The sequence below is a fragment of the Myiozetetes cayanensis genome, unplaced genomic scaffold (assembly GCF_022539395.1).
Source record: "Myiozetetes cayanensis isolate MyiCay16 unplaced genomic scaffold, myiCay2020 scf2-11, whole genome shotgun sequence".
NCBI lineage: Eukaryota > Metazoa > Chordata > Aves > Passeriformes > Tyrannidae > Myiozetetes > Myiozetetes cayanensis.
This window is the reverse complement of record NW_026087411.1, coordinates 113,751,931-113,778,325: the sequence shown is the minus strand read 5'-3', so window position 1 is coordinate 113,778,325 and position 26,395 is coordinate 113,751,931. Positions and strand designations below refer to the sequence as shown.

General features: G+C 48.9%; 2 protein-coding genes across 3 annotated transcripts in view; one reads left to right on the top strand and one right to left on the bottom strand.

Annotated features, from left to right (window-relative positions):
• Positions 1-13,880, bottom strand: part of FBXO16 (F-box protein 16) — a 31,239-nt gene extending 17,359 nt beyond the window's left edge. For both annotated transcript variants that reach the window (XM_050314800.1, XM_050314801.1), the window contains exons 1-5: positions 13,848-13,880; positions 9,682-9,817; positions 5,513-5,548; positions 952-1,158; positions 227-391 (exon numbers count right to left, since the gene is read on the bottom strand). In XM_050314800.1, coding sequence (XP_050170757.1) covers positions 227-391; positions 952-1,158; positions 5,513-5,548; positions 9,682-9,777 — 504 coding nt within the window. In that variant the 5' untranslated portion in view covers positions 9,778-9,817; positions 13,848-13,880. The remainder of the gene's footprint in view (positions 1-226; positions 392-951; positions 1,159-5,512; positions 5,549-9,681; positions 9,818-13,847) is intronic.
• Positions 13,881-14,080: 200 nt separating this feature from the next.
• The window catches only part of FZD3 (frizzled class receptor 3), a 50,094-nt gene continuing 37,779 nt past the window's right edge, over positions 14,081-26,395 (top strand). Inside the window, exons 1-2 of the mRNA XM_050314762.1 lie at positions 14,081-14,173; positions 18,370-18,876. Coding sequence (XP_050170719.1) covers positions 18,688-18,876 — 189 coding nt within the window. The 5' untranslated portion in view covers positions 14,081-14,173; positions 18,370-18,687. The remainder of the gene's footprint in view (positions 14,174-18,369; positions 18,877-26,395) is intronic.

Genomic DNA, 26,395 nt, shown 5'->3' with positions numbered 1-26,395 from the left:
ATGAGGAGCTGCTGTTGGGATGCACTGGCTTCTCCCTCTTGACCACAGAGGGAGTTTGCTTAAAACTCCATCCTTTAAAATTCCATCCCTTAAAATTCCATCCCTTAAAATTCCGTCCTTTAAAATTCCATCCTTTAAAATTCCAGGGCTGAGTTTTTGAGGTCAGGGCAGGAGAATCCCGAAAGCACACGGAGGGAAGAAGGTTGGGAACCAGAACCACACGTACCTTGGGCCTGGTGATGCGCAGCTCTCTCACCATCTCGATGTAATGTCTCTTCCAGATCCCCTGCTCGAAGGGGGTGGGGCAGAAGTTGATGTACCAGCCAAAACGGAGGCACTTCAGCATCCAGAGCTGATCCAGCTCCGACAGGTACTTCCAGTGCCAGCTCACCTGGGAATGACCAGTTGGAAGCTGAAAACCTTGGGGGTTTCAGGCATCCAAGATTCCAGCTACAGACTCCCCTGCTGGGGAGTTTAATTCCCCTTGGTCCTTAAACCAATTCCTCAGCACTGTCAATGCTCCATTTAAACCTTTGCTTAAACCATTTAAACCCTCGATTAAACCATTTAAACCAGTCAATGCCTTCCTGGCACTGGACCCTTCCAGCTCAGGATATTCCATGATTTTAAAAGTCATTTCCTAACCTGCCTGTGAATGGAGAGTTCGAGTCGCATCCACTGGAGAAAGATATCCCAGCAAAGGTTTAGCCAAGCTGGGATTTTGGTATATATTTGACATGACATGGGGCATTATGTAAATGCAGTAATAATGTCACCAATATCTGAATTTTGTCATCCAGAACCACTTTTGGGCCAGCACCTCATGGCACTCTCCCTCATGCAAACACATTTTTGTGCTGTGTCTTCACCAAAAACTGGTGGTTTCCTCTTTTTTAACCGCCCTGAACCTCAAGTTGGGCTTTTTGTTTGTTTGTTTGTTTGTTTTTTTACCTGTGCACAGCGACAGAGGCTCCGTGGGTCCAGGAAGGAGAAGATGTACAAGGACAGGACTCGAGGAAGCCTCGTGGTAAAATCCACGGCCTCGGTGGGAATTCTCTCCTGGAGGTGCCTGGCGCAGAATTTCTGCTGGGCCAGGGAGCAGCGTTCCAGCAGCTCCACCAGGACCCTCCTCCTCTGCCCATCTGTCCACTTGTCGAACTGAAAAGAGGGAGTTTTCAGGTTCAGAGTAAAAGCAGAGCTTCAAACCCCTTAAAACAGAGCACAGGTTCGGGGCAGGGAAGGTGCAACAAGCAGCAGCTCCCGGTGACTCATCCGGGAGCAAAAAAAAAACTGGGAACAAACGGAGAGGCTGCATGGAAAGCAACTCTGAAGCCACACAACATGTGATTTATAATCCTCAAAGCATCCAGGATGGCCCAGTCCAGGACTCAGTCCTGCTTACGAGGCTCTTTGCTCCTGGGACCGGCTCCGAGCCTTGGCTTCCCTCGTGGGAAGGAGGAGACTCAGATGGGTGTTTTTACAGGATCAGGTCCCTAATCCCGAATTCACTGCTGATTCCTCGTCTCTCCTGACACTTCCGTGCCCCCCCACCGGTGCAATATTTGAGTGCCTCACAATTTGTGGAGTATTTTCAATCCCAATCCCACTGCACAGGAGAGAAACCCCCACCATGGGGAAGAGGAGCAAAGAGAAACTAAATGAGCTGCAGGAAAACCTGCAGCACGGAGCAGAGAATCCCAGAATCCCAGAATCAAGGGGTCAGGTTGGAAGGGCCATCTGGTGCCACCTCCCTGCTCAAGCAGGGTCAGCCCAGAGCAGGTGGCACAGGGTGGTGTCCAGATGGTCCAGGCCGGTGCCCAGATGGCCCCGGGACTGTGCCCAGATCCAGCAGCGCCGTCACAAAGACCTTTCCCAGCATTTCCAGGCTCCTGGCAGGTGCATCCAGAGGAGGATGGGACAAGCTGTGGAGGAACTGAGCCCTGAGGGAAGCACAGACAGCTCTGTCAGCTGGGGGGGTGGGAGCATCGCTGGCGGTGGCTGGTGCGGCTCTGCTGTTGATAGCAGGGCACGGAAAGGGCGCTGTCAGCAGGAATCTCCCGGGAGCAGCCTGACCTCATCCCCGCAGATCGCTGCAATCCCTCTCCAAACCTGCCGGAGCGGTCCTGGAGCTCCGGGGGCAGCAGGGAGGCAGTGCCAGAGGACCAGCAGGCAGGAGCGGCAGGAATCCCCGGCAGCAGAACGGCAGGGACAAACGTGGCTTTCCTGAGGTGGAATATGGATTTTGGACAAGGGATGCCTCGTCCTGTTTACGGGAGGGACAGGACAAGGGGGTGGTTTTGCACGGACAGAGCACGGTCAGCACACGGCGGGATGGGGGTGTCCAGCTTCCCTCCCTCCTGCAGGTTTTCCTGGGAAATGCAGGGAATCCCGACAGCACCAGGACGTGGAGCTGCTGGAAAGAGTCCAGAGGAGGCCACGGAGATGCTCCAAGAGCTGGAGCCCCTCTGCTCTGGAACCAGGCTGGGAGAGCTGGGGGTTCACCTGGAGAAGGGAAGGATCCAGGGAGACCTGAGAGCCCCTTCCAGAGCCTAAAGGGGCTCCAGGAGAGCTGGAGAGGGACTGGGGATGAGGAATGGAGGGACAGGACACAGGGAATGGCTTCCCACTGCCAGGGGGCAGGGAGAGATGGGAGATTGGGAAGGAATTGCTGGTTGGGAGGGTGGGGAGGGGCTGGGCTGGAATTCCCAGAGAAGCTGTGGCTGCCCCTGGATCCCTGGAAGTGTCCAAGGCCGGGTTGGACGGGGCTTGGAGCAACCTGGGATGGTGGGAGGTGTCCCTGCCCATGGCAGGGAGTGGAACTGAACAATCTTTAAGGTCTCTTCCAACCCAAACCATCCTGGGATTTGATGATCCTCCTTCCCTGCACAGCAGGAGCCGCCTTGACCCAAACTCACCTTCTTTTCAAAGGGAAAACTGAGCAGTTTAGGGGAATTCCCCTCCATGGGGAATGCTGCTTTTTCCCTTTTTCCTTCCTTCTCACAGCCTGGCCATCCCCAAACCACGCACCCTCTTTTCCACAGGGCTGTTTCCTGAAGCCAAATTTCCACTGCAGGTCAAATCACAGCATTTGCTGCATTTGACCTCAGGGACATTTAAGCCCTTGGTCAAAAGTGACCTCCAAAAATTAAAAATATTAAGAAAAAATACATTTTTTTCCCAGGGTTTTCCTTATTATTGCATGTAAATGGTTTAATGTCCTGTCTCCCTTTTCCTTTCAGGACAAAACAGACTAGAAATTCAGATTGTTTTCCCCTCTTCTTCCCCCCCAGGAAATCTATGCTCTGGCAGAATAATAGTGTAAAATAAATATCCTATGCAGATGAAGGGTAATTGAGAAGTGATTTCTTTCCTGATCATCCTGAAGAACTCTTTTGTTTCACTCTCTATTTTCACTTGGATGAATTCCAGCACTGGAGAGTAAATAGCTCTTCCCTTCCTTGCAAACCCCTCTGCAAGACCTTGGAGAAGGTCAGAATGAAGGAAGGATGGGACTGGCATTCCTGATGTCCCAGGGAGATGAAAAGTCAAATAGGAAAAAAAGCTCCCAAGCGCCCTTTTTTCAGACACAATCAGAATTTAAGTTCCTCTCATCCCTGTTTCGCACAGAACTTCCACCTCTAATGGTGTTTAGCAGGGAAAAAACGAAGTAGGACCTCGGGATTTGGGGCTTGGAAAGAGAATTTGGGGCTTGGAAAGAGAATTTGGGGGTGCCTTCCAGCTCGGAATATTCTGTGCCTCTGTGACAAATGAAATGGAGGGGGACAGAGGAGGTTTTTCCTGGTCCCCTTCTCCCCCTCAGCTTGATGGGAAAGGTTTTCCCTGTCCCGGGAAGGGGAAAAGCTGCTGCTGCTGCTGCTGCTGCTGCAGACACTGCCTCGCTCCCGTGGCCACATCCACATCCTCCTCTCATTAAAACAATCCCCAATTTGCCAAGTTAAGTTTCTCCCCTCCGAGTTGAGTCGCGAGGGAGTAACTGGCTCGTTCTCTTCCACATCAAGACGCCGAGTGAGAACCAGTCAAAACAAATCGGGCTTCACTTTCCAGGAGAAGGATTCGCTCCTGTTTAACCCCTTCCGTCCCGCCACGGGATGATTCCTTCCCCTCGTGCCGGGGAAGCTCCGTTGGAATCAGTGCCGGGAGCGCACGGCCCTTTCCTCCATCACATCCAGCAGCATCCAGGGGGTTAAGCTGGCAGGATTTGGAGGATTTGTGTCTTTTCCAGCAGCTAACAGGCATGTCCCCATCCCACATTTGGCTGCCTTTCCCCACACATCCTCCCTCCCTCCCTCCCCTTTGCCTGTGATCCCGGCAACCCGACCAGTCCAACCGGATTCCCTTCGCTTCACCTCCCTCTCCCCACAGCCACGAACGGCTTTTCCCCTCGCCTGGGCCTTTCCCAAAGCCCTGGCAAACAATGTCTCCCCAGGGATGGGGTGACATCAGCGCTGGCATCGCTCGGGCCCCGCTCCTGGGATCGGTTTACGATTAATCCCTGAGTGCACACACACACACACACAAATCAGGCAGCCTGACACCCAGGGACAGCCCCGCGCCCGCAGCTGATCCCAGAGAGGCCCCTCTCCCTGCCCGGAGCTGGGAAGGGGCACAATCCTCACCTCCAGCCCAGCAGGAGGACCCGAGGTGGGGGGTTGTGACCCCACAGGCATTCCCCGTGCTCCACGACACTGGGAAGGGATTCTCCGCCCCACGGGGCTCTTCTGCCAAGTGGATGGAGAAGCAATTTCCCCCCCCCTTCCTTCCCCAGACATCTTCTCCCTGATGGAGGGGTTTTCCAGAGGGCTGGATGGTCCCTCAGTGGGAAAGGTGGAGGAACACTGAGCTGGTTCAGATTTGCTCTCCCCTAAACCATTCCTGCTGGTGTTTGTCCCACCTGTTCCCAAGGGACTCCAGGGATGGAGATTCCACCCCTGGGCAAGCTATTCCAGCAAGGAATTATCAGTGGAGCTGATATAATGACAAAAAATAATGATATAATGACAAAAAATAATGATATAATGACCAAAAAAAAAATCCTTAAAAACAAAAGATTTGCCTGTAAAGACCAGTCCATATGCAAAAAAAAAAAAAAAATAATTAATGGCTTATTAACCAGAAAGAATAAGCCCCAGTTCCAACCCAAACCATCCCACGATTTTATGTGTGCACTTGGTAGACAAAAATGTCATTTATTACAGATTTCCATGTGGCCATGGCTACTCCTAAACATCCAACATCTCCTTTCAAGGCTTTTCCCAGGGTTTTCTTATCCCATTCTGATGATGGGATGTGATTTCCCAACTTCAGGGTGGGCACTGAGGGAATTTGGAGCTTTACTTTCCTCAGAAGCAGAGCAGTTACAGCTCACTTTCCTGGCAGGAAAATGAAGCCCTTTCTCAAAACAGGGTAAGTTTTACATTCCCATCAGACAACCCCTTGGTCAGTTCCAAAAATATATCCATATTTAAATACATATTTAAAGGGAAAAGCTTACCCATTTTCCAAGGAGGGCTCTTCTTTCTTCAAATACCTGTAAAACACACACACACAAACAAAAAAATGGAATATTTAAAGGAGATTCCACATGCCCTGAGGAAAACACAGCTTGAAAAAGCAAACTGAGGAGAAGGGAATGGATGAGTTTGGAAGAAACCTGTGGAGATCCTTCAGTTCCAACTCAAGAAGGTCGTTCAGGGCTTCAAAACCCCGATGAGCTTCAAGTATCTTCTAGGATGGAGATTCCACAACCTCCCTGAACATCAGATTCCCCAATTCCTTAATCACTTCCCTGGCCCTGTGCTGGCTCTGGTCCAGCAAGTCCCTGTTATTTCCTGTACTGGGGAGCCCAAAAAATGGACAGAACATTCCAGGACTGTCCTCAGCAGTGCTGTGGAGAGAGGGAGAATCCATATCCCTTGACCTGCCACCTTCACTGTTCCTGGTGTGTCCTGGTTTTCAGTCCAATTCCCTCTCCTTCATCAGCTCATCTACCAGGATATTATGGTGGACAGCCCTGAAAGGCTCCCTAAAGTCTGGGAATCAGTTGGAAGTTATCAATGTACTCAGGAAACCCCCTGGATTCAACATCCCATCCCTGGAAGTCTCCAAGGCCAGGGATAGTGGGAGGTGTCCCTGCCCGTGGCAGGGGGTGGAATGAGATGATTTTTAAGGTCATTTCCAAACCAAACCCCCAGGGATGGGGATCCCACAACGTCTCTGGGCAACCTGTGCCAGTCCCTCCCCACCCTCCCAGCCAGGAATTCCTTCCCAATCTCCCATCTCTCCCTGCCCTCTGGCAGTGGGAAACCATTCCCTGTGTCCTGTCATTCCAGGCCCTGACCCCAAATCCCTCTCCAGCTCTCCTGGAGCCCCTGCAGGCTCTGGAAGTGGCTCCAAGGTCTCCCTGGATCCTTCTCCTCTCCCACAGAACCTCCCCCGCACTCAGGACGGTGACCCTGAAAGTGAGGAAAAGGCTGCAGATGATTCCTCCAGCGGGCAGATGAAAGATGGGGGGAGGAAAAATCCAGCTTCTAAGTGCAGATAAAACATCTGTTAAGCACGACTAAGGGGGAAATGTGGCTGATCAGCACAAAGCCCAGACGAGTCCTGGCTGCCCCAGCCCGCCAAGGGGGTTCCTGTGGGGAAGGACCTCGTTGTTGTCGGTGCTGCTGCAGTTTGGGAAGTGACATTCCTTTTATTTGTGCAGTTATTACTCGCTTTTATTTGGGGGGGGGGGGTGGACGCTCAGCAAAGCCAGAAGGAAAAAAAAATATATATAAAGCACAAAAAAAAACCCCAACCCCAAAACCACAAACCCCCAAAGCCCAACGAGCTGAACCTGGAAAAGGGTTTGCCCCGAGCCAAGTGATGAATAGTGAAAGCTCTGAGTTTTGGGCTGGAGAATTCGTGCGGAGTGAGGGAGCTGTTTATGTAACCAAGAGCAATGCTAATGGTCCGTGATCAAAGCAAGGCACACATTTGCTTTCAGCGCTCCTGGAGACGCTTCTGAGCTCAGCCCCGCGGAAAGTTCTGCCTCTCCGGGCGTTTGGAAGCGTTAATTAGCGGCAGGATGGCCCCAAATTGGGATAATCACCCACTGCCTTCATCAAGCACGTGTGTTTTGTGTCCTCTCCTCCAAGGTCTTGGGGCTGTTCCTGCTCCTGCTGGCCTTGGATGCAGCCGGGGTGGCTCCTGAGATCTCCCTGCTCACATCCACATCTTCAGGTGTTCAAAAAGGAGCTTCAGGCAGGTCGGAAAACATGGAAAACACTTTTTATCCAGCATTTCAACCAATCATTAAGGCTGGAAAAGGCTCCCAATATTCACTCCTAAAAGTTTTGCCTCTGACTCCCTAAGGATGAGAGGAGTTTAAAAAAAAAAAGGTGGGAAAAGGTGATTTCCTACTTATTTCCAATTATTTCCAATCCCTGCACAGGGATGCGTGGCTGTGAAAATACCTTTTAAGCAGGAAAAAGGCATTAAAATGATTCAAAGGCTGGAGGATGTGCCAGGTTGAAAGGACTTCAAAGAGCTCAGTCTGTTTAGTTTATCAGAGGAGGTTCAAGTGTTGGCTTGAAGCAGGATAAAAGTCCTTCCACGAGGGAAAAATGCTGAACTGAAGTCTTACCGTGAAAAAAAAAAAAACCACAAAAGAATGATTTGGGGACTTTCAGTAAGAAATAAATCCACTTTTTTTTTTGTTTTTGTTTAAAAGGAACAAGATGTTGAGGTTCTTATTCCATTAATCGTGACCCACACAGGCAAAAAACACATTAAATTTTTCTAGGGTTTGAGAATTTGTGAAGTGAACCTGAGAATTTGTCATGGGACAAGAGAATATTCCAATACCTAGGACATGAGAATATTCTAAACCTCAGGACATGAGAATATTCCAACACCCAGGACAGGAGAATATTCCAACACCCAGGACATGAGAATATTCCAAACCTCAGGACAGGAGAATATTCCAAACCTCAGGACAGGAGAATATTCCAACACCCAGGAGAGGAGAATATTCCAAAACTCAGGACAGGAGAATATTCCAACACCCAGGACAGGAGAATATTCCAAAACTCAGGACATGGGAATATTCCAACACCCAGGACAGGAGAATATTCCAAACCTGAGGACATGAGAATATTCCAAACCACAGGACATGGGAATATTCCAACATCCGGGACATGAGAATATTCCAACGCCCAGGACAGGAGAATATTCCAACACCCAGGACATGTGAATATTCCAGCACCCAGGACAGGAGAATATTCCAAAATTCAGGACATGAGAATATTCCAAACCTCAGGACAGGAGAATATTCCAAACCTCAGGACATGGGAATATTCCAACACCCAGGACAGGAGAATATTCCAAACCTCAGGACATGGGAATATTCCAATACTCAGGACATGGGAATAATCCAAACTTCAGGACAGGAGAATATTCCAAAACTCAGGACAGGAGAATATTCCAACACCCAGGACAGGAGAATATTCCAACACCCTGGATATGAGAATATTCCAAACCTCAGGACATGGGAATATTCCAATACCCAGGACATGGGAATATTCCAACACCCAGAACAGGAGAATATTCCAGACCTCAGGACATGAGAATATTCCAACACCCAGGACAGGAGAATATTCCAATACCCAGGACATGGGAATATTCCAAACCTCAGGACAGGAGAATATTCCAACACCCAGGACAGGAGAATATTCCAGACCTCAGGACATGAGAATATTCCAACATCCAGGACATGGGAATATTCCAATACCCAGGACATGGGAATATTCCAACACCCAGAACAGGAGAATATTCCAACACCCTGGATATGAGAATATTCCAAACCTCAGGACAGGAGAATATTCCAGACCTCAAGACAGGAGAATATTCCAGACCTCAGGACATGAGAATGTTCCAGACCTCAGGACATGGGAATATTCCAAACCTCAGGACAGGAGAATATTCCAAACCTCAGGACAGGAGAATATTCCAACATTCAGGACAGGAGAATATTCCAAACCTCAGGACAGGAGAATATTCCAACACCCAGGACAGGAGAATATTCCAACACCCAGGACATGAGAATATTCCAATACTGAGGACAGGAGAATATTCCAACATCCAGGACATGTGAATATTCCAGCACCCAGGACATGAGAATATTCCAACACCCAGGACATGGGAATATTCCAAACCTCAGGACATGAGAATATTCCAACACCCATGACAGGAGAACATTCCAACACCCAGGACAGGAGAATATTCCAGACCTCAGGACAGGAGAATATTCCAACACCCAGGACAGGAGAATATTCCAAACCTCAGGACAGGAGAATATTCCAAACCTCAGGACAGGAGAATATTCCAACACCCAGGACAGGAGAATATTCCAAACCTCAGGACAGGAGAATATTCCAAACCTCAGGACATGGGAATATTCCAACACCCAGAACAGGAGAATATTCCAATACTCAGGACATGGGAATATTCCAAACCTCAGGCTCTGAGAATATTCCAGACCTCAGGCCATGATCCTGAGCAGAGAAATGGTAAATCAGACTCCGCCCTGAGGGGCTGGACTGGATGATCTCCAGGAGTCTCTTCCACCCCCCCTGCCCCCAAAAACCCCGCGATTCTCCGAATTTCAGGCCCAAAACTCGCCTTGTCGTTCATGAGCTGATGGTTCAGCGGGGTCCACGTGCTCATCTTGACCTGCAGCTTGGAGCCATCGCTGCTCCTGGGAGGTGCAAATGCCATGGATGCAGCAGGTGGGGCGGCCTCCTGTCAGCACCAGAGGCTGCAACATTTACACAAAACACGGGCCAGAGTTACCCCCGGGCTGTTCCTTCACCTGCAGAGCAAAGAATTTCTCCCAACCTCAACAATCCTGCAATCCAGAGATTTTTGGGACTGAAAACTGCAGGTGACTGGCGTGCCTGCTGGTCTTGGGTGGGGCCTCGAAGGTGCCAAGCCTCGGAAGGGGCAGTTTTTTGTTTTCTGGAAGCCAAAAATGGTTCAGAGCCGACTGAAATCTTGCAGGTTGTTGGTGGTTTTGGGGGCTGTGCTGCTCTTGTGGACTGAAATTTCTACTTGAAGCAAAATCGGGCTTTGAATAAAATTTGCCCTTTCCCAAATTAACTGAGCTTCATGAAATTGGTAAGACTGGATTCAGCAGGATAGTGCCATTCCTCAGATCGAGTATCCCATTCCCAGACTGGAGGCTGAAACTGCAGCAGCCTGAAAACCAGATAATTCCTTTACCACGTTAAAAAATATCTTTGTTTCCTGCTTACACTTATCAGGCAGTTTTCCTGTAAATTCCTTGGACTACTTTAAAGCTTTCTGGTAACAAGGTGGATAAATAGGAATTTTGAAACACAAGAAAAGGCAAATCCATGAAGTAACTCCCATATTGTCTTTCCAGCCTGCCCTGAGCCCTCAAACACCTCAAAACTCACTCAGAAAAAAGGACATTTTGCACTAATACAGCTCTGAGGCTCAGGAGACATTATAGAAAGCTCAGGGTCCCATTCCTTACCCAGACAAAATTCCTCAATATGTAAATGGGTTATTCTTCAAAACCCACTGCAGGATCTGCTTGGGCACATCACTTTTATGATTAATTTTCCTTATGGAGTCAAAGAAATATAAAGGAAAACCAATGAAGAACCTGTTACATTTTCCTCTCTGGGCATGTAACGTGGTCCTTGGAAATAAGTTCATTACAAGAACCTGAGTTCTTCCTGCCTTTTTTAATTTTTTGTTTATTTATTTATTTTTAATTTTTGGAGGCTAAAGATCCTTAAAGACTCCCATGTCTGCACATGGAACTTTTAACTTCCCAAAAAAAGACCTAAAGGAGCCAGCGAGGTTTCACAGCCCCGCATTCCGCAGCTGGAAAATGCCTCGTGCAACCCCGTGGGCGTTTTTGGGATACACTTTGGGATGGCATCACTCACTGGGCTGGTTTTGTTTGGGTTTTCCTGCCCAGAAATACCCAGGAGTGGAGAAACAGCTCCTCTGCCAAAAACCAAACCAAACCAAACCAAACCAAAACAGGTTCGGGCAACCGTGTCCTGTTTTTCAGGGACAACTTTCTCCATTAGTCACAGCCCCATCAGCTGGCACTGCAGAACACTCCCAGCCTGGGGTTCACGTCCCAGATTCCCTCCTGGATGTGGTTTCCCGGTGCTGGAGCGGCCACATTCCCGGAGTGCCTCTGAGGGCCGGCCCAGGAGCGGCTCGTGGGGGTCTCGGGATCCCCTCCTGCACCTGCTGGGCCCAAAATGTGGCTCAGGGTGTGGACAAAGCCTGGTTACAACTTCCTTGTGAGGGGCAGGTGTTGAGCTCTTCTCCTTCCAGCTACAGGGCACGAGGGAGCAGCTGGAGCTGCTCCAGGGGAGGTTGAGGTTGGATGTAGGAAAAGGTTCTTCCCCCAGAGGGTGGTGGGGCACCCAACAGGCTCCCGAGGGAATGGTCACTTCCCAAGGGTGCCAGAGCTCAAGGACAGGGTGGGATTTTGGGGTGTCCTACACAGGGCCAGGAGTTGGACTGGGATGATCCTTGTGGGCCCCTTCCAGCTCAGGAGATTCCATGATCCTGTGGTTTTATCCTTGTGCCCTTCCACGATCCCAGGTTGCTCCAAGCCCTGTCCAGCCTGGCCTTGGATGCTCTCAGGGATGGGGCAGCCACAGCTTCTCTGGGAATTCCAGCCCAGCCCCTCCCCACCCTCCCAGTCAAGAATTCCTTCCCAATATCCCACCTAAATCTCCTCTCCTTTGGTTTAAAGCCATTCCCCTTTGTCCCATCACTTTAGCCAGGGCCCCACTTCTCTCTTGCAATGCTCTTTATCTTTGGACTGGCTGCCCAAAACAACATTCCAGAGGTTGCTCCAGCTTGTTCTTCACCTATCCCAGGATGAAATTCATCCAGCTCAGCTGATCCGAAAAACATTTCCATCAGCAAGAGAGATGGGATGAGGTTAACAGGGAATCAGGCTTTAAATGCATGTCAGGAATGTGTTGGTTCACCACCCAGGGAGCAAAAACTATTGACACACAATGCCACCCCCCAAAAATCACCTCTTATCCTTCCAGAAAAAGTAAGAATGGAATGTGGGAGCAGGTGGCAGGAATAATAAATACCAGGGCAAAAGAGATTTGGGGGGAAGACTGAGGAAAATCCAACTTTTGGGAGTTTATATGGGGTTAAAAAGAGGAAAACTGCCTCACTTACTATGGCCAGAGTCCCTGGGAATGGTTCCCAGTTAGGATGGAAGGATACACTGAGCGGGGATCCACGAGATTTTGGTGATGTTTGAAGAAGTTAAATAATTCCACAGGGCAGGAAACGTGAATGGTGGGTTCTAACAGCGAGACAATTTAAATTGGAAACCACTGGAGGAAATACTTTCCCTGGTTTCAGCACAAGCTGGGTCAAGTTTTTGGGTTAAAAACCCCAAGTGATTGCACTGAAGAAAGCTTAACAGTCCATAACGATCATATCCCATTAGCCAAGGGCATGGGAATAATTTCCTTTACCTGGGCTAATCTCTGCTTATGGTTTGGGCAAACCATACTCAAAACAACTCCTGCAGGAGCAGACCCACTTTATTAATGTTTTTTTGACCACATCCCTACAGCAAAGAGCCCTTGTGGTGCACAGAGCCCGCTGCGCTGGGAATTTTAAGGATGCGTTTTTCCTAATCCCATCAATCCACGGGGCAATCCGAGGGGTTCAGCTGGGAATAAACAGAATTTAACGGAATCAGTCTCAAGCCAAGACAGGAAAGTAGTTTTGTTTGCAATTGCATCAAAAATAAGCAGTGGGATGATGGAAGGAATGCTTTGAGCAGCAGGAACAAGCATGGGAACAGAGGGCAGAGAACAGATGGAGAGCTGAGGAGAAGGACCTGGGGGTGAAATCAATAGCCCAGCAAGGCTGAGACTTGTCCATGGATATCAAGTGCTTTTCCCACTCATTGACTGAGTTTGTACTCTTTGCATGATGCCTTTTATTCCCTGTCCTCCCTGCACTGTGGGAGACCCCCCTCACAGCATCCCAGAATTGTCCAGGTTGGCGAAAGAGCTCTGAGATCATCCAGTCCAAACATTACCCCACCACTAACTCAGGTCCCCAGGGGCCACATCCACGTGTTTTTGGAACACTTCCAGGGATGGGGACTCCACCCCTGCCCTGGGAAGTTCATTCCAGTGCCTGAGCACCCCAATATCCCACCTGCCCCTCCCCTGGCACAGCTGGAGGCCGTTTCCTCTCCTTCTGTCCCTCATTCCCTGGGAGCAGAGCCTGACTCCCCCTGGCTCCCCCTCCTGGCAGGGAGTTGTGGGGTGGGAAAAGGTCCCTCCTGATCCCTCTTTTCTCTGGGATGAGCCCTCCCAGCTCCCTCAGATATTCCTGCTGCTCCAGCCCCTCAGTGTCTCTCTTGTCTGAGGGGCCCAGCACTGCCCCCAGCCCTGGAGGTGCCCCAGCAGTGCCAGCACAGGGACGGGCACTGCCCTGGGGCTGTGACACACCAGGGCTGCTCCAAACCAGGTGCCACCATCCCCACTGTGTCCCCTCAGGGTTCGGCCGTGTCCCACTGCAGTGACTCTCCATCCCCACGCTCTCCCAGGTGTTCCCTGTCCTCCGGTGTCCCCTCATGTCCCCCCCGTGTCCCACTGCCGTGACACCCCTCCTCACACTCTCCCAGGGCTCCCGTGTCCCCCCGTGTCCCCTCAGGGCTCGGCCGTGCCCCACTGCAGTGACACTCGCTCCCCACACTCTCCTAAGTCTCCCGTGTCCCTCCGTGTCCCGCGGTGTCCCCTCACCTTCCTCCTTCATCCCTCGGACATCGCCTCCTCCTCCTCCTCCTCCCCCTCCCCTCCGCATCCCGTCGCCATGACAACCGCGGGGGGTGATCGCCAGCCAATCAGCTCCCCCCGGCGGGGTTAGCCCGGCCGGGGGTTCCGATCTACCTAGCAACCCGCCGGGCGCGCTCCGATTGGCCGCGCGGCGGGGCGGGGGCGGGGCTCGATGGCGCGGCGGGGGGCGTGGCCCGGCGGGGCGGGGTGGGGAGGCGCGCGCTGCCGCCGCCGCCGCCACCCGAGGGGACAAGGCGGGAGCTGCGGGGGCTGCGGGACCCCCTCAAGGACAGGTACCGGCCACGGGGCGACGGCACACGGGGCCATCCCCGCCGGGGGAGCCGCCCTCCGGGCCGCGGGGGACGGGCAGCCGCCCGCCGAGGCGCTGGCGGGGCGGCCATGCAAGCAGCGCTGGGCGGGCGGGGGGAGCGGAGCGGATCGCAGGGACACGGGGGGGATGCTCGTCCCGGGAGGAGGAACGGGGGATGCTGGTGCTGAGCGCCGCGGAGGGGAGATGGATTCACCGCCCGTGCCTCCCTGCGGGGCCGGGGGTGCTCGTCCCGGGCTCCCCCCGCGCCGTGGTGCGGGATGCCGGGGAAGGGATGCTGGTCCCTCATCCTTCTCCCTTCGCGGCTCTATCCACGCGCTCCTCTTTCCTTTTCCACCCGGGAAGGACGTGCAGGTGTTCTGTGCGAGCATCTCCTTCCTTCTCCTTCGCCGTGCAGCGGGAATCCGAGAGGATGCTGGTCCCGCGTGTGCACTTGTTCCCTTCGCCTTTAAAACGCGGCGAGGATCCAAGGGGAAAAGGGGGATGCTCGCTCAGCATCCCGCTTCCCATCCCGGGGAGGATGGCCAGCTCCCTCTCCGGTCCCTTCCCAAGGAATACGGACTCAAGGAGCGAGCTGCCAGCCCCATCCCTCTGGATCTAGCGAGTGGCATCCCTGGGGTTGGAAGTGGATGAGCTTTAAGGTCCCTTCCAACCCGAACAAGTCCATGATTTCATGAAATCTCCCCAGGAAGGGTTTGTGCCTTTCCACGCTCCCTCTTTCCTCCCCGGTCTCCTGATTGAATTAGGGGGGGGGGAGGTGGTTATGGTGTGGTTCCCCCTTAAGATGCAACGCGAGCGGAACGGGGGAGCGCGAGCACCGGGAGTTTCTTTCCCACTGACTAATTAAAATGGAGTGGGGAGAATAATGTATTCTGCTTTTGTGCCTTCATGTGGGTGGCAATGGGCTGGGGAAACGCTGGCAGTGCTTGTGTGCGATGAATGAGCTGCTCTCCTTCCCTTTCTCCGCGGTCAGGGCTGGGTGGGGAGTGACGGAGGTGACATTTTCCTCTTGTCCTCTCACTTGTACAGGAGGAGCCCGGGTTTGTTGTTTTACCTTCCCGTTTCCCTGGGACGGATAACTGTGAATTAATCCTCCTTCCCCATTTCTTCTTAAAGTCTCGTGAGTTTTTTCTCATTCTTTCCACATCCCCCCCCCGCCCCCCACCTTAGGAACTTTCAAATTTATTTTAAGATTTACTTGTGGGAGTCAACCCTTTCTTTTCATCATTGTCACTCTTTATAATAGTTCTCTTTGCACCAGGAGTTGGATGAGCTTCCTCTGATGATAAATAATGTATAAATCCACAACCACACTAACAAACTACCGTTTCCTACCCCTTTTTCCCTGCATTTTATTTGCAGTGCCTTGGGGTGGATGAGGAGACATCCCCTCCTTTTTTTTTTTTTTTTCTTTATCCCCTGTGTCATCGAAAGTGTTTTGTTTTTATATGCATATAAAAAGAACCACAAAAATCTCACATGCAGAGGCTTAACAAAGAGTGTACAAACTGGATCTGTGGCAAGAAGCTCTCCTGACACTGGGGATCGCTTATTACAGCACCCATCTGTCTGCACCAATTAATAGATCATCTATATCTCCTGTGCAAAACTTGGCTCTCCTTTTGCAATCATTTGGTTCCCTTTTTTGCTTCCTTTCACCTGGAATTTTGTTGTTCTCCCAGGAAGGGGCACTGGATGCACTTTGGTGTCCCTTGTAAATATATTTTTTATATTTTCTTCCTACTGCAATGAGCATAACATGGAAAGGTTTTTCTGCTTTTTACCTAAACTTTTTTTTTGGTGGTGGTTTTTAGCAGTTTGAGGCTGTGTTTTTGCATGTTTTTAGCAGTTTGAGGCTGGGGGGGGAGTCAGAGAATAGGTGGATTTTTTTTTGGAGTCTCTGCTTTCTGTGCCTTTAATACGATTTGTGTGAAGTGTTCATGGAATTTTTCCCAAGATTTCAGATCCTGACCTGGGTTTTCCCAATGTTTGTGCTTTCAGACTTCTTTAGTTCATTTTATGTTGCTTCTGAACCTCTTCAATGAAGCATTTTCTGATCAGTGCTCAATGGCAAAATAAGTCGCTTATTTTGTGACTTATCCCACACTGTGCGGTGAATTCCCTGGAATTCTGGAATAAAATCTCGAGGGTTTGGTGGTCAGAGTGTTTGGGAAAGAGAAAAAAGGAATGGCAGGAATCCCACAAGCTCAAAAAAACTTCTTTTCCTGACTGGGAGGAACTCTTAGTAACCAAAATTCAAACCAAAGGATTTGGATTCCAGGGGGATTGGGCACCTCGCACAACATGGAATCAAGGAATGGTTTGGGTTGGAAGGGACCTTAAAGACCATCCCATCCCATCCCATCCCATGGGCTGAAAAAAAACCAACTAGGAATTGGTTTTATCTGTCTGTAACTTGGGATTTTTCTGGCTGGGAGGGGGAGAACACGCCAAAGGCTTCAGGCTCTGGTGATGCTGCCTGGAAAATGGGATAGTCCAGCTCTTTGTTCCTTGCGAGAGTCCCCAAATTGTTAAAAAAAAAAGTTGTTAAAAAGGCACTCTGAGAAATGGCATCCTCAGATCAGGACCTTTCAAGCTCATCTGAACTTGAAACCGGGCTAAAAATCAGATGTGGTTGCACGTGACGTGTCTTAAATCTGTCTTGTGGGCTGATTTTGGCCTTCTAAAATCAGTGTGTTGGCCCCTCACAGCAACTTTTGCTTTAAAATATGAGCAAGACACTGTGACTTGAGCTCTTTTGGTTGGTTCTGCCACTTAAGGGGTGGATAGTTCTCTTTCCTTCTTGGTCATATTTTATTTTCCCTGCATTTGGAACAGTTTTCCTGTTGATATTCTTCATGTGATTCCATGCTGCCTTCCCCATCAATCTCTGTGACAGAGCTGAGCAGCCTCTGAAAAAAAAAATAAAATATTACCAATGAACTGAATTTAACATGGTTCTGTTTATCATCTTTTTTTTCGGTTTTTTTCCTGTTTTCATGTTTGGTTTTAACCAACCTGTCTTCAAAAACCTGCAGGCAAACCCAGGATCTTGCAGGGAAGCCCTGAATTGTTTGGGTTGGAAGGAACCTCTCAAGATCACCCAGTGCACGAGAGTTTTAAAGAGCTTTATGCTCCTTAATTTTTCCCCCCATCAGATGGGCCTGTGCAAACAAAAACGTGCAGAACTGATACCAGCAGACATCTGGGAATTAACTCTTTCCTGTCCCTCACTCTCAGGGAGAAAGGGAAAACCTGTGGATTTATTTCCCTTTCTGAACATCCGAGGAAAAACCCTCTCAAGGTTGGAAGCCCCTTCAAATTTGTGGTTCGAGCAGAGCTTCTAAATTTCTTACCTTTTTTAACGATAATTCGCTTTAAAGCAGTCGGTTGGGGACTGAATTTTGCAGATTTTACCATGGCAAAGCAAAACATTTATTAAAAATCGTTACTTTTTGTCGGTCAAAGAACACTCCTCTGGTCTATCCTCAGCCGCTGCGGTGGTTCCTGGAGAGGGGGGATGGATGTGTGGGATTAAAACGGGTCAGGAACGACCAAAAAAAAAAAACCATTTACAAGTAGATGAAAATGGCACATTCGAGCACAAACCACGGCAGAGCTTGTTGGGCAGGACAGTGGCGAGCTGGGACTTGTGGGCTGGTGCCGGTGGTGACTCTTTGTGTTTGTGTTTTATAATTATTCATCAGGCCACGCAAAGAACGAGATGCTATCGATGTGAGCGCACCAGAGGAGGTGCTGAGTCACAAGTAGCTTGGTTTCAGTGTGGTCAAACACTCGCAGTTAAGGTTTGAAGCGCGGGGTTTCCTCAAACTACTACGCAATCCCTGTTTTCGTCGCCCTTTTCGGGTAGAGTCTTTCAGCATCCCAGCTTTTCTACCCTTAATTTCATCCACCTTCCATTAATTTCATCCATCTTCCATTGATTTCTTCCCTCTTCCATTAATTTCTTCCATCTTCCATTAATTTCTTCCAGAGATTAAAAAAAAAACCCACCAAACAACCAGGATTAAAACTCGTCCAAGGACCTTCTAGTCTTGCACAGGAGAACTTGTCTGCCAGTAGGAATCCTCAGAAATTGAGAGGTAACAGAGTTTAAGCAAATCCAAGGGGTTTTTTAGTGTTTTCTCTTTGTTGTTTCAGGGCTACCCATCGAAGGGAGGACGTCCCTCTGCTGCTGCTGCTCCGTCACCATGGGGTCAGTCGTGTGGGAATGTGGTTGAAAATGCTTTAAAAACCGAAACTAATTCATGGCATATCAGACTGAGGGAAGGGCAGATTCCTTGCACACCCGCCTCAAATACACCTCCTCCTGGACTGAGCTGAGGATGCTGAACACAAAGACTGCTCCAGTTTGGAAGAGCCTCAAACAAGGGCTGGGAATGTCGTCGTCGGGGTGAAACCCCGGGATACGGAAGGAGCTGGAAGGGCCGCAACCGACCCCGTTCCCCGTGTGGAAGGATGGCTGGGAGCTGGGTTTGGTGCTCCCTCTGGCTGCTGGATGTTTTGGTGGGGCTCACGGAGGGGCACAGTTTGTTTTCTTGCGAGCCCATCATCCTGAGGATGTGCCAGGACCTGCCTTACAACACCACCTTCATGCCCAACCTCCTCAACCACTACGACCAGCAAACAGCGGCTTTGGCCATGGAGGTAAGACTGGCTTTTCCAGGAAAATAAATGGTTTTGTCCTTCAGTTAGCAAATAATCAGTACAAAACAAACAAACAACAAACCACCAAGAAGATACATTGGAAAATTAAAAAAAAAAATCAGGATAATTATTAATTTAAATATAAACCCGGGTGCCACTTGCATAGGGTGTGTTGTAATATATACACTGAGGTATTCTGTGACTGCAGAATTTGCCTAATTTAATATTGTATAATTTAACAGAGTGTGAAATACTCTGGATGTGCTTGTTACTTTAAATATCTATAGTCTAGTTTATGCAAGACTTTCAAGTTCCCTTCAGTCTTAAGGAGTTTCCTTCCTTGGTATTCTGTGGTACCACTAAAACTGGTGGAGATTCAGGATGTTAGGCAAGTGTTGCTGTCAGCCTGTTCAAATTTCCATGGGAGATTTGTCCAGATTAGGTTTATTTGTGTTTCTGAAGTACTTGTGGTAAATTCACTGAGACCTGAGAAAGAATAATCATGTGTTCACCTCTTGGAACGCTCTTCCTGACAACACAAAAAACCTGAATTGAGTGGTTGTTGTTGTTGTTGTTGTTAAATAATATAAAGCTTTGGCTTTGTGGAGTCTTTCTATGCAAGAGTTGAAACCAGATGTGGTGGGTTTTTTTCAGTGTGAGAAGAAAATAAGAGATTCTTACCCTTAAATTCGCGTTGTTTGGAAGAATTATGGACCTGCAAGGACTCATGTGGATGGTTCAGTGGGAGGTGCCCCTGGCAGGGGGTGGAATGAGCTGAGCTTTAAGTCCCTTCCAACCCGAACCATTTGGGATTTTATGATTTTACTTATTCTCTGACCTCTTTTCAACCAGTTTCCTGCTCTTTTCTTTTCACACCCTTCTGCCCCAGTGCTGTGCAGTATCGTGCTGCAGTTCAGTCCTCTGTTAACCCTTGAGATTTTGGAAACCTCAGTTCCATCACCCCCTCTCCAAAACTGAGAGGAGAACTCTTGCAATCCAGCTGCCTCCTTGCTGCAATAATTTTAATTAACTTTCTCTGTCCCTTTTTTTCTACCCTGGGCCTTGCTGAGAAGGGCACATCGCCCCCAGGGATTTATTTATCATTAAAATCACACTTTGTACCGCTAATTGCCGGCGTTAGGCTCGTCCTTTCTGATTTTTGTTGTCAAAAGCATCACTTCCACAGCTCGTTTGTGGCCACTTCTGGGAGCAAGAGCAGGTTAATTTATGGACCCTCAGCCACAAAAACCGGGGACAATTATTCTGATCTTGGGAGAGGGAAGGAGATGAGGAGTGGAGCGTGACTTCTCTGCCCTCTGTGGTGGAAAACACAACTTCACTGCAGTTCCTACCCTGGAATTGGTGCCAGAGCCGTCCTGAGGTGCCTTGGTGGTGGTGATGGACTGTGGAGCTCTCCCTCTGCCAATTATAAATAGCATTTAAACCAGGAGCTGCAGTCTGGGGATGGATTGTGGGCCACTTCTGAATGGCTCTGGAGAAATGGTGAGGGCTGTGAGGGGAACAGGCCTGTGATCAAAGTTCAGTTCCCCCTGGAGGGGTTTGTGTCTCCACCGCTGAGGTTTGAGCAGGAGGAAAAGAATGGAAATCCCCAGGTTTTTCCTAAGTGTATTCCTTGTGTCAGCTTAGATTGCTCCTTTAAATATATGCTTAGGAAGATGGAAGTTTTTTTTTATTCTTTGGCTTTTTAGTCGTTCTTTTTAGTCGAATGGATGGAGCGCTCTGATTTTGAAGGGGTGGAAATCTCTGAAACCTTGAGTTGTGATGTTTTTCTGGTAGCACCTCTCAGCTCCAAGCCCTCCCCTAACTGCTGCAAAGATAAAATAATAAAGCAGGAGGATCAGTGTGATTCATCTTGTGACTCTCAGCGTTTCTCAGCAGCACTTTTCCCCAGCGATTCCTGCTGAAACCCGTCGGAAAAAATTCAGGTTGTTTTGTGCTGGAAGGGTGCAGTACAACCAGGAGGGAAAGTGGGAGTGAAATAGGGAAGTCTTGTAGCTGTGTTCTTACCATCAGTAAATTCAATGTAATTCTCTTCCCACACCATTGGTTGTTTCACTGAAGAAACTGCTTGAAAACTTGTTTATTGTGAGGTTGGAAATAATCAGTAAGTTGCCTTTCTGAGACTTTATGCTGATATGGTTCCTTCCTAATTATAATAAAGGCTGATAAATCACATCAGCAGGTTAGAGAATCATGGAATCACAGAATGGTTTGGGTGAGAGGGGACCTTAAAGCTCATCCCAATCCACTCCCTGCCATAGGCAGGGACACTTCCCACTCTCCCAGGTTGCTCCAAGCCCTGGCCTTGGACACTTCCAGGGATCCAGGGACAGCCACAACTTCTCTGGGCAACCTGTGCCAGGGTCTCCCCACCCTCCCAGCCAAGAATTCCTTCCCAATATCCCATCTCAATCCACCTTCTTTCAGTCTTGATTAAACAAAGGCAGATTTTACACCGGGGTCCCTCAGTTCCCGCCGGTCCCTGCTGGAATCGGTTCCTGTGTATTTACTCCCAGGGAAGATGATTCCTTAAGCTCTCTGCTTTAATCTAGGAGGACTGAAGGGAGGGTTTACTGCATCCAGGGGCCCAGAGCATTATTTTACCCCCAAAATATCCCTGAAGGAGCTTTTGATGGAGGACAAACACCACTCCAAGCTCTGTTCAACATCCGTCCGCTTGGCTGTGGCAGGGACCGAAATGGGAGTTATTTTACATCTAAAAGGGGCAATAAAGGAGTGATGACATATTAATTATGACAGAGAATGGAGCTGTGAGATCTTGGGAATCCAGGGCAGGGATTTTCCATGGACTGAGCTGTCCAGGCCGGAGCAGAGCCGGGAGCTGTCCAGGGCCTCTCACTTCCTGACTCCGGAGGGCCATTCCTTCCATCTGCTCTGAGTTATTTGTAACATTTTCTGTAATCTATTAACAGGATGGTTTATGACAACAACCATCACACACAATTCCAGTTTCAGGGGTGCTGTTTAAAACTTCCCCCTCCGTATATTCCCGAGGATGCCGCAACACTGGGGATGTTGCACCATCGTTCTGTAAATCCCAACTGAGTCTGTGAGGATGGAGAAGTTAAATTACCCCTCTCCTCCCTCCTCCCTCCTCCCCAACAGGGACCTGACCTTGTTTACCCATCTCGTGGATTATTATTGCTGCAAAAGAATTACCTTCTGTCTCTTCTGCACTTAATATTCCTTCGGCCTTGGAGGATTTGCTTATGCAAGCCGTGGGTTTTATCTGCCCTGATGCAGTTTTTTGTAGACATTTTTATCAGAGATTGATGGAACTCAGGGGCCTGTTGGAGCCTGGGAGGATGCTCTGTGAAGAGAGACAGTTTAGTAGGATGATTTCCAACCTTTTTTGTTTGTTTGTTTGTTTGTTTGTTTGCAGTTGAACACCCTGCCAAGCCCTTCTTTCTCCTAGCCCTGATTTTTGTGGGACCCTCCCAAATGATTCTGGGGATCAAAAAAGAGGCTTTAAAAAGGGACGGGAGCCAGACGTGGCTGGGGGCTAAATGGGGTCCCTCTCTGAGTTGTCTTTTGGGGTTATGGTGGAGGTCAAATACTCTCAAAATGAGATGATGCAGCCACACCATATGGGCAGGGGAGATAAAGTGCTGTTCCTTTGCACTGTCTCCCAGCTCCCATTCCCATTTTCCATATCAAAAAAGAGCAGCAGCAGGGACTTGGGGATGTAGCCACTGTGTAGGTGGGAGATGAGGAGGGGGAAATAGAGAATTTGTTTGTTTTCCAGTGTGAGGGAAGTAGCTGGTGTGCTCCTAATCCATCGACATGCCAATTTCACCAACTGGAAATCACTGAGCCGATATAAATAAACTACCCAGTGATGAAGATTTCTGAGTGTTTAGAAGCAGAGCTAGTGAATAGTTAATGGACTTTGACACAGGCTGTGCAGCCACAGATGGGAGGGCAGCTGATTTTTCACATCCCAGTTCAGATTTAGTGGTTTTCCTGCCCGCATCGATTCTTGCAGAGGACGATTCCACTGACCTGCCTCAGAGCAGGGGATGTGCTGCAAGGTCTGCATGCCCTTGCCAGCTCTATTTCTGTGATCCTTGGAGCCTCAGTTAATTTTCTTCATCTTTTTTTTTTAAGTGGAAAAGAACTGGAGTGTGCTTAAAATGGCACCAACAGAAGGCACAACTCTGTTTATTCCCAGCCTGCTCTTAATATCTGGGATAAGAGGTGTTTTTTTTCCAGCAGGGATAGGTCAGGTATAAAGTGGCTCATTTAGTGGTGTTTCTTTCCTACCGATCAGCAAAGGTGGGGAGAGTGCAGGGTGGAAAATCCTTAACTTCTTAACCCCTTAATTCCATCTTCATTCCTTTTCACCCCTTGTCTCCTCCTGCCTCTGCCAGGCACCAGATCTTTCTAAATGTCACATTTTTCCTTGGCTCCCTGTGTTCTTCAGCTCTGCATCCAAAACTCCTGGAAGCAGAACCATATAAAGCTGATGGAGAAGTGAGTTTTAATCAGCTGGTGTTCTATTGGAACCATCAGTTTGATCCTTTTCACGTTAAGGACCAGTGAAGTTCAGGATAATCTGAGTGAACGCTGCAAATTCAGGGAATCCTGAAGCCTTTGGGCTGTTTGGGCAGGACGAGCGGCCACGTGAGAGAATAATTTGCACTCAGGTAAAACACAGAGCTCTGTGTTTGTACCTGCTGTGGAGCTGGAAGAGGCTTAAATAAGGAAGAAAGGGAAAGAGCCTTGTCTTTGGCTGGAAATCTTTTGGAGGAGTTAGTCCAAACAGAGGAAGTCTGGGAGCAGATGCACAGAAAAATGGACTTTTGGGCTGCTGTCGTGTGGAGGGATTTGTGTTTGGGACAGCGTGGTGATTCTGACAATCAGAATTACCAATTTAACAACCAGACAATGACTGTCAGACCTGGATTTACTCAGGAAGGTGTTTTTCCAGGCAGAGTTACCCACATCCACAGCAGCAAACGAATGGATTTATGGAGATAAATCATCCCTGAGCATGTGGCCCATCCTGCTACAGCAATCCAAGGGAATATGAGCACTAAAAAGGTGCTCATTTCTTTCTAAAATGGATCCAAAGAACATGAGGGTTCAAACATCAGTCCCCAAATATTAGGGCAGGATAGCAGGTGGGAGAAACTCTTCGTTTCTTTTGCCTGGGTTACAGATGTTTTCTTTTCCCTGGGTTACAGATGTTCCCCAGAGAATCATTTCAGAAATACTGTTTTCTGTTCTTTGATGTTTGTCCATGAGAACTTGAAGATGTTCAAAATGCTGACTTGCAGTGAGAGTTAAAAACGAAGAGAATTAGGGTTGGGGGGTGTTTTGTTAATTTGATAAACACGTTGAGGGTGAACTCTGTCACTGTTTCATGTTTGCTTCAGTAAAAGAATAATTCTGAATGATGATTCAACTGGAAGGCTGAAAGCAAAGTTCAGCCCTGTGATGGTTTAGCACAAACCTACGAGGAAAAAAAAATCAGTTTTACCTAAAGATTCAGTTGAAAGTAAATGATCTGCGTCTTAATCAACATCTATTCACGGTGGTGGGGGGGGGATGTTTCCAGGGTCACCAAGGCAGATGGCTCTGCATTGTGGCTAATTCTGTAGCAGCTGGTGGAGCCTCGAGGAGGAATTACCAGGAAAGGTGGCACACACACGAGTTTATTTTGAATAGTTAGATGACAGCGTGCTGTTGAGTCAGTTAGACCTGTGAGTGTAAATTCAGGTGCCAGAGGGTGTTGTGCCCAGGGCTTTGGGGGAATATTGGTTTTGCCATTTACCATTCTCTCACCCGCCACAAAATCACGGACATTCCTTCCCGTCTTTGTGGGGTTTTCATGCAAAAAGTGGCGTAAATAACATTTGGCTGCTCAAAAGCTGGCTGGTGTGGTGAGGAGCTGCTTTTTATTTTGCTGGTCCCTGGGAAATGGGTTTTTCCTCGCTTTCTACACTGTGTGATGGTGGTTCCAATCACAGGAGGGTTGGATTCAAAGAGAAAGCCACAACAGACTGACAGGAGAAGAGAATAAATATGAAATAACTTCAGCACCAAGGGGCACTTGTCATAAATTTTACCACTGGTCTTGCTGGCGTGGCTGCAGTTTCCTCCTTTGTTTTTTGATCTGTGGTGAATTTAGGGTGGCTTTTATAGATCTGAGTCATTTTTCTATCAGTGGGGTGTTCCTGTGTGGCTTTGAAGCTGTTCTGTGGTGGGAAGAGGGAGAAGAAGATTTAATCAAAGCCTGTTCTTAACGTTCAAAGGACAAACCTTAAATTCACCCAGGCCTCATTTGGGCCTTATTCCCCATTTCCCATATCCTGACCATCAAGAAATGCAGATGCCTCAGGGGTTTGTGACTTTCTGAGGGAAGCTGAGCCAGATTTTGTCCTCTTATCCATCACCAAAGTGGTCCTGAAGCCCCCTGAGGGCTGCAGAATACCCCTGACAGTTGAGGCACCCAGCGCTCCAGAACTGAGGCCACTCTTCCATCTTGCAACACTTGGGACCTGCAAGACAATTATTTAACTAAATTGAAGAGCCTGAGAGCAGCAATGGGAGGCCACATTTGTCTGTACCCTGTCACCACCTGATGGTGGTGGCCCTCGGTGGGTGCTCTCCGGAGCAGGCCTGGAATGTCACATCCACCTCCTCCCTGAACTCGTATATTCTTTTATATCCCCACAAACCAGTGGCAGTTGCATAAGTTGTGTGAAGAATTTACTGTTGGGTTTTTTTGTCTGTGTTTTGTTTTGTTTTTTTTTAATCTTCAAATAACCAGCTGCTGGTTTTAGGTTCTTTTGTGCTGCAGATACGGTGAACAATTGGACCGTATTTTCCCTTTATGTATCATTTGTGATTTCACAGGGCTCAGCCTCCTCTGCTGTCTCTTTTACGAGGCACAACAATAAAAATAAGCCATATTGAGGTATTTCTGTGGGGTGGATGAGCGTGATGCCGTGTCAATAGACTGTGAATCTGCTCTGTCACATCTCTGCTGCGGTGACAATGACACCCAGACTCGTCCATACCCTGCAGAACTGCCCGTGTGAGCTGGATGTGGGAAACCAAAGCTCCACCTTCCTCACCCTGTGAGTGCTGTTTCCACTTGTCCACAGGGCATTAAAACACCCCCAGAGCCCACCGGTGGAGGGGAGTATTTGGCCTTCTTACATCAGATTCTCGTGTCAGATTTGAGAATCAGATGTTATGAACTGGCTTATAATTCTCATACGAATTGTTTGGATTCATTTAATTAGAGCTAGCACGAGGTTGGATGCTCATTCCCCGTTTTGTTTTATTTTATTTTGTTTTTCACCCATAAGACTTTTATTTTTTCACTCTAAGCCTTTTTAGGGACACCTTTCCCGTTTTCTTCCCCCTCCTCGCTCATTTTGGCCTCGATGCCCCCCTCAGGGCTGGTTCCTATGGTTACCCCCCCGCCTCTCCAGGGCTTTGTGGGGTGACAAAGGTTGGCATCTTG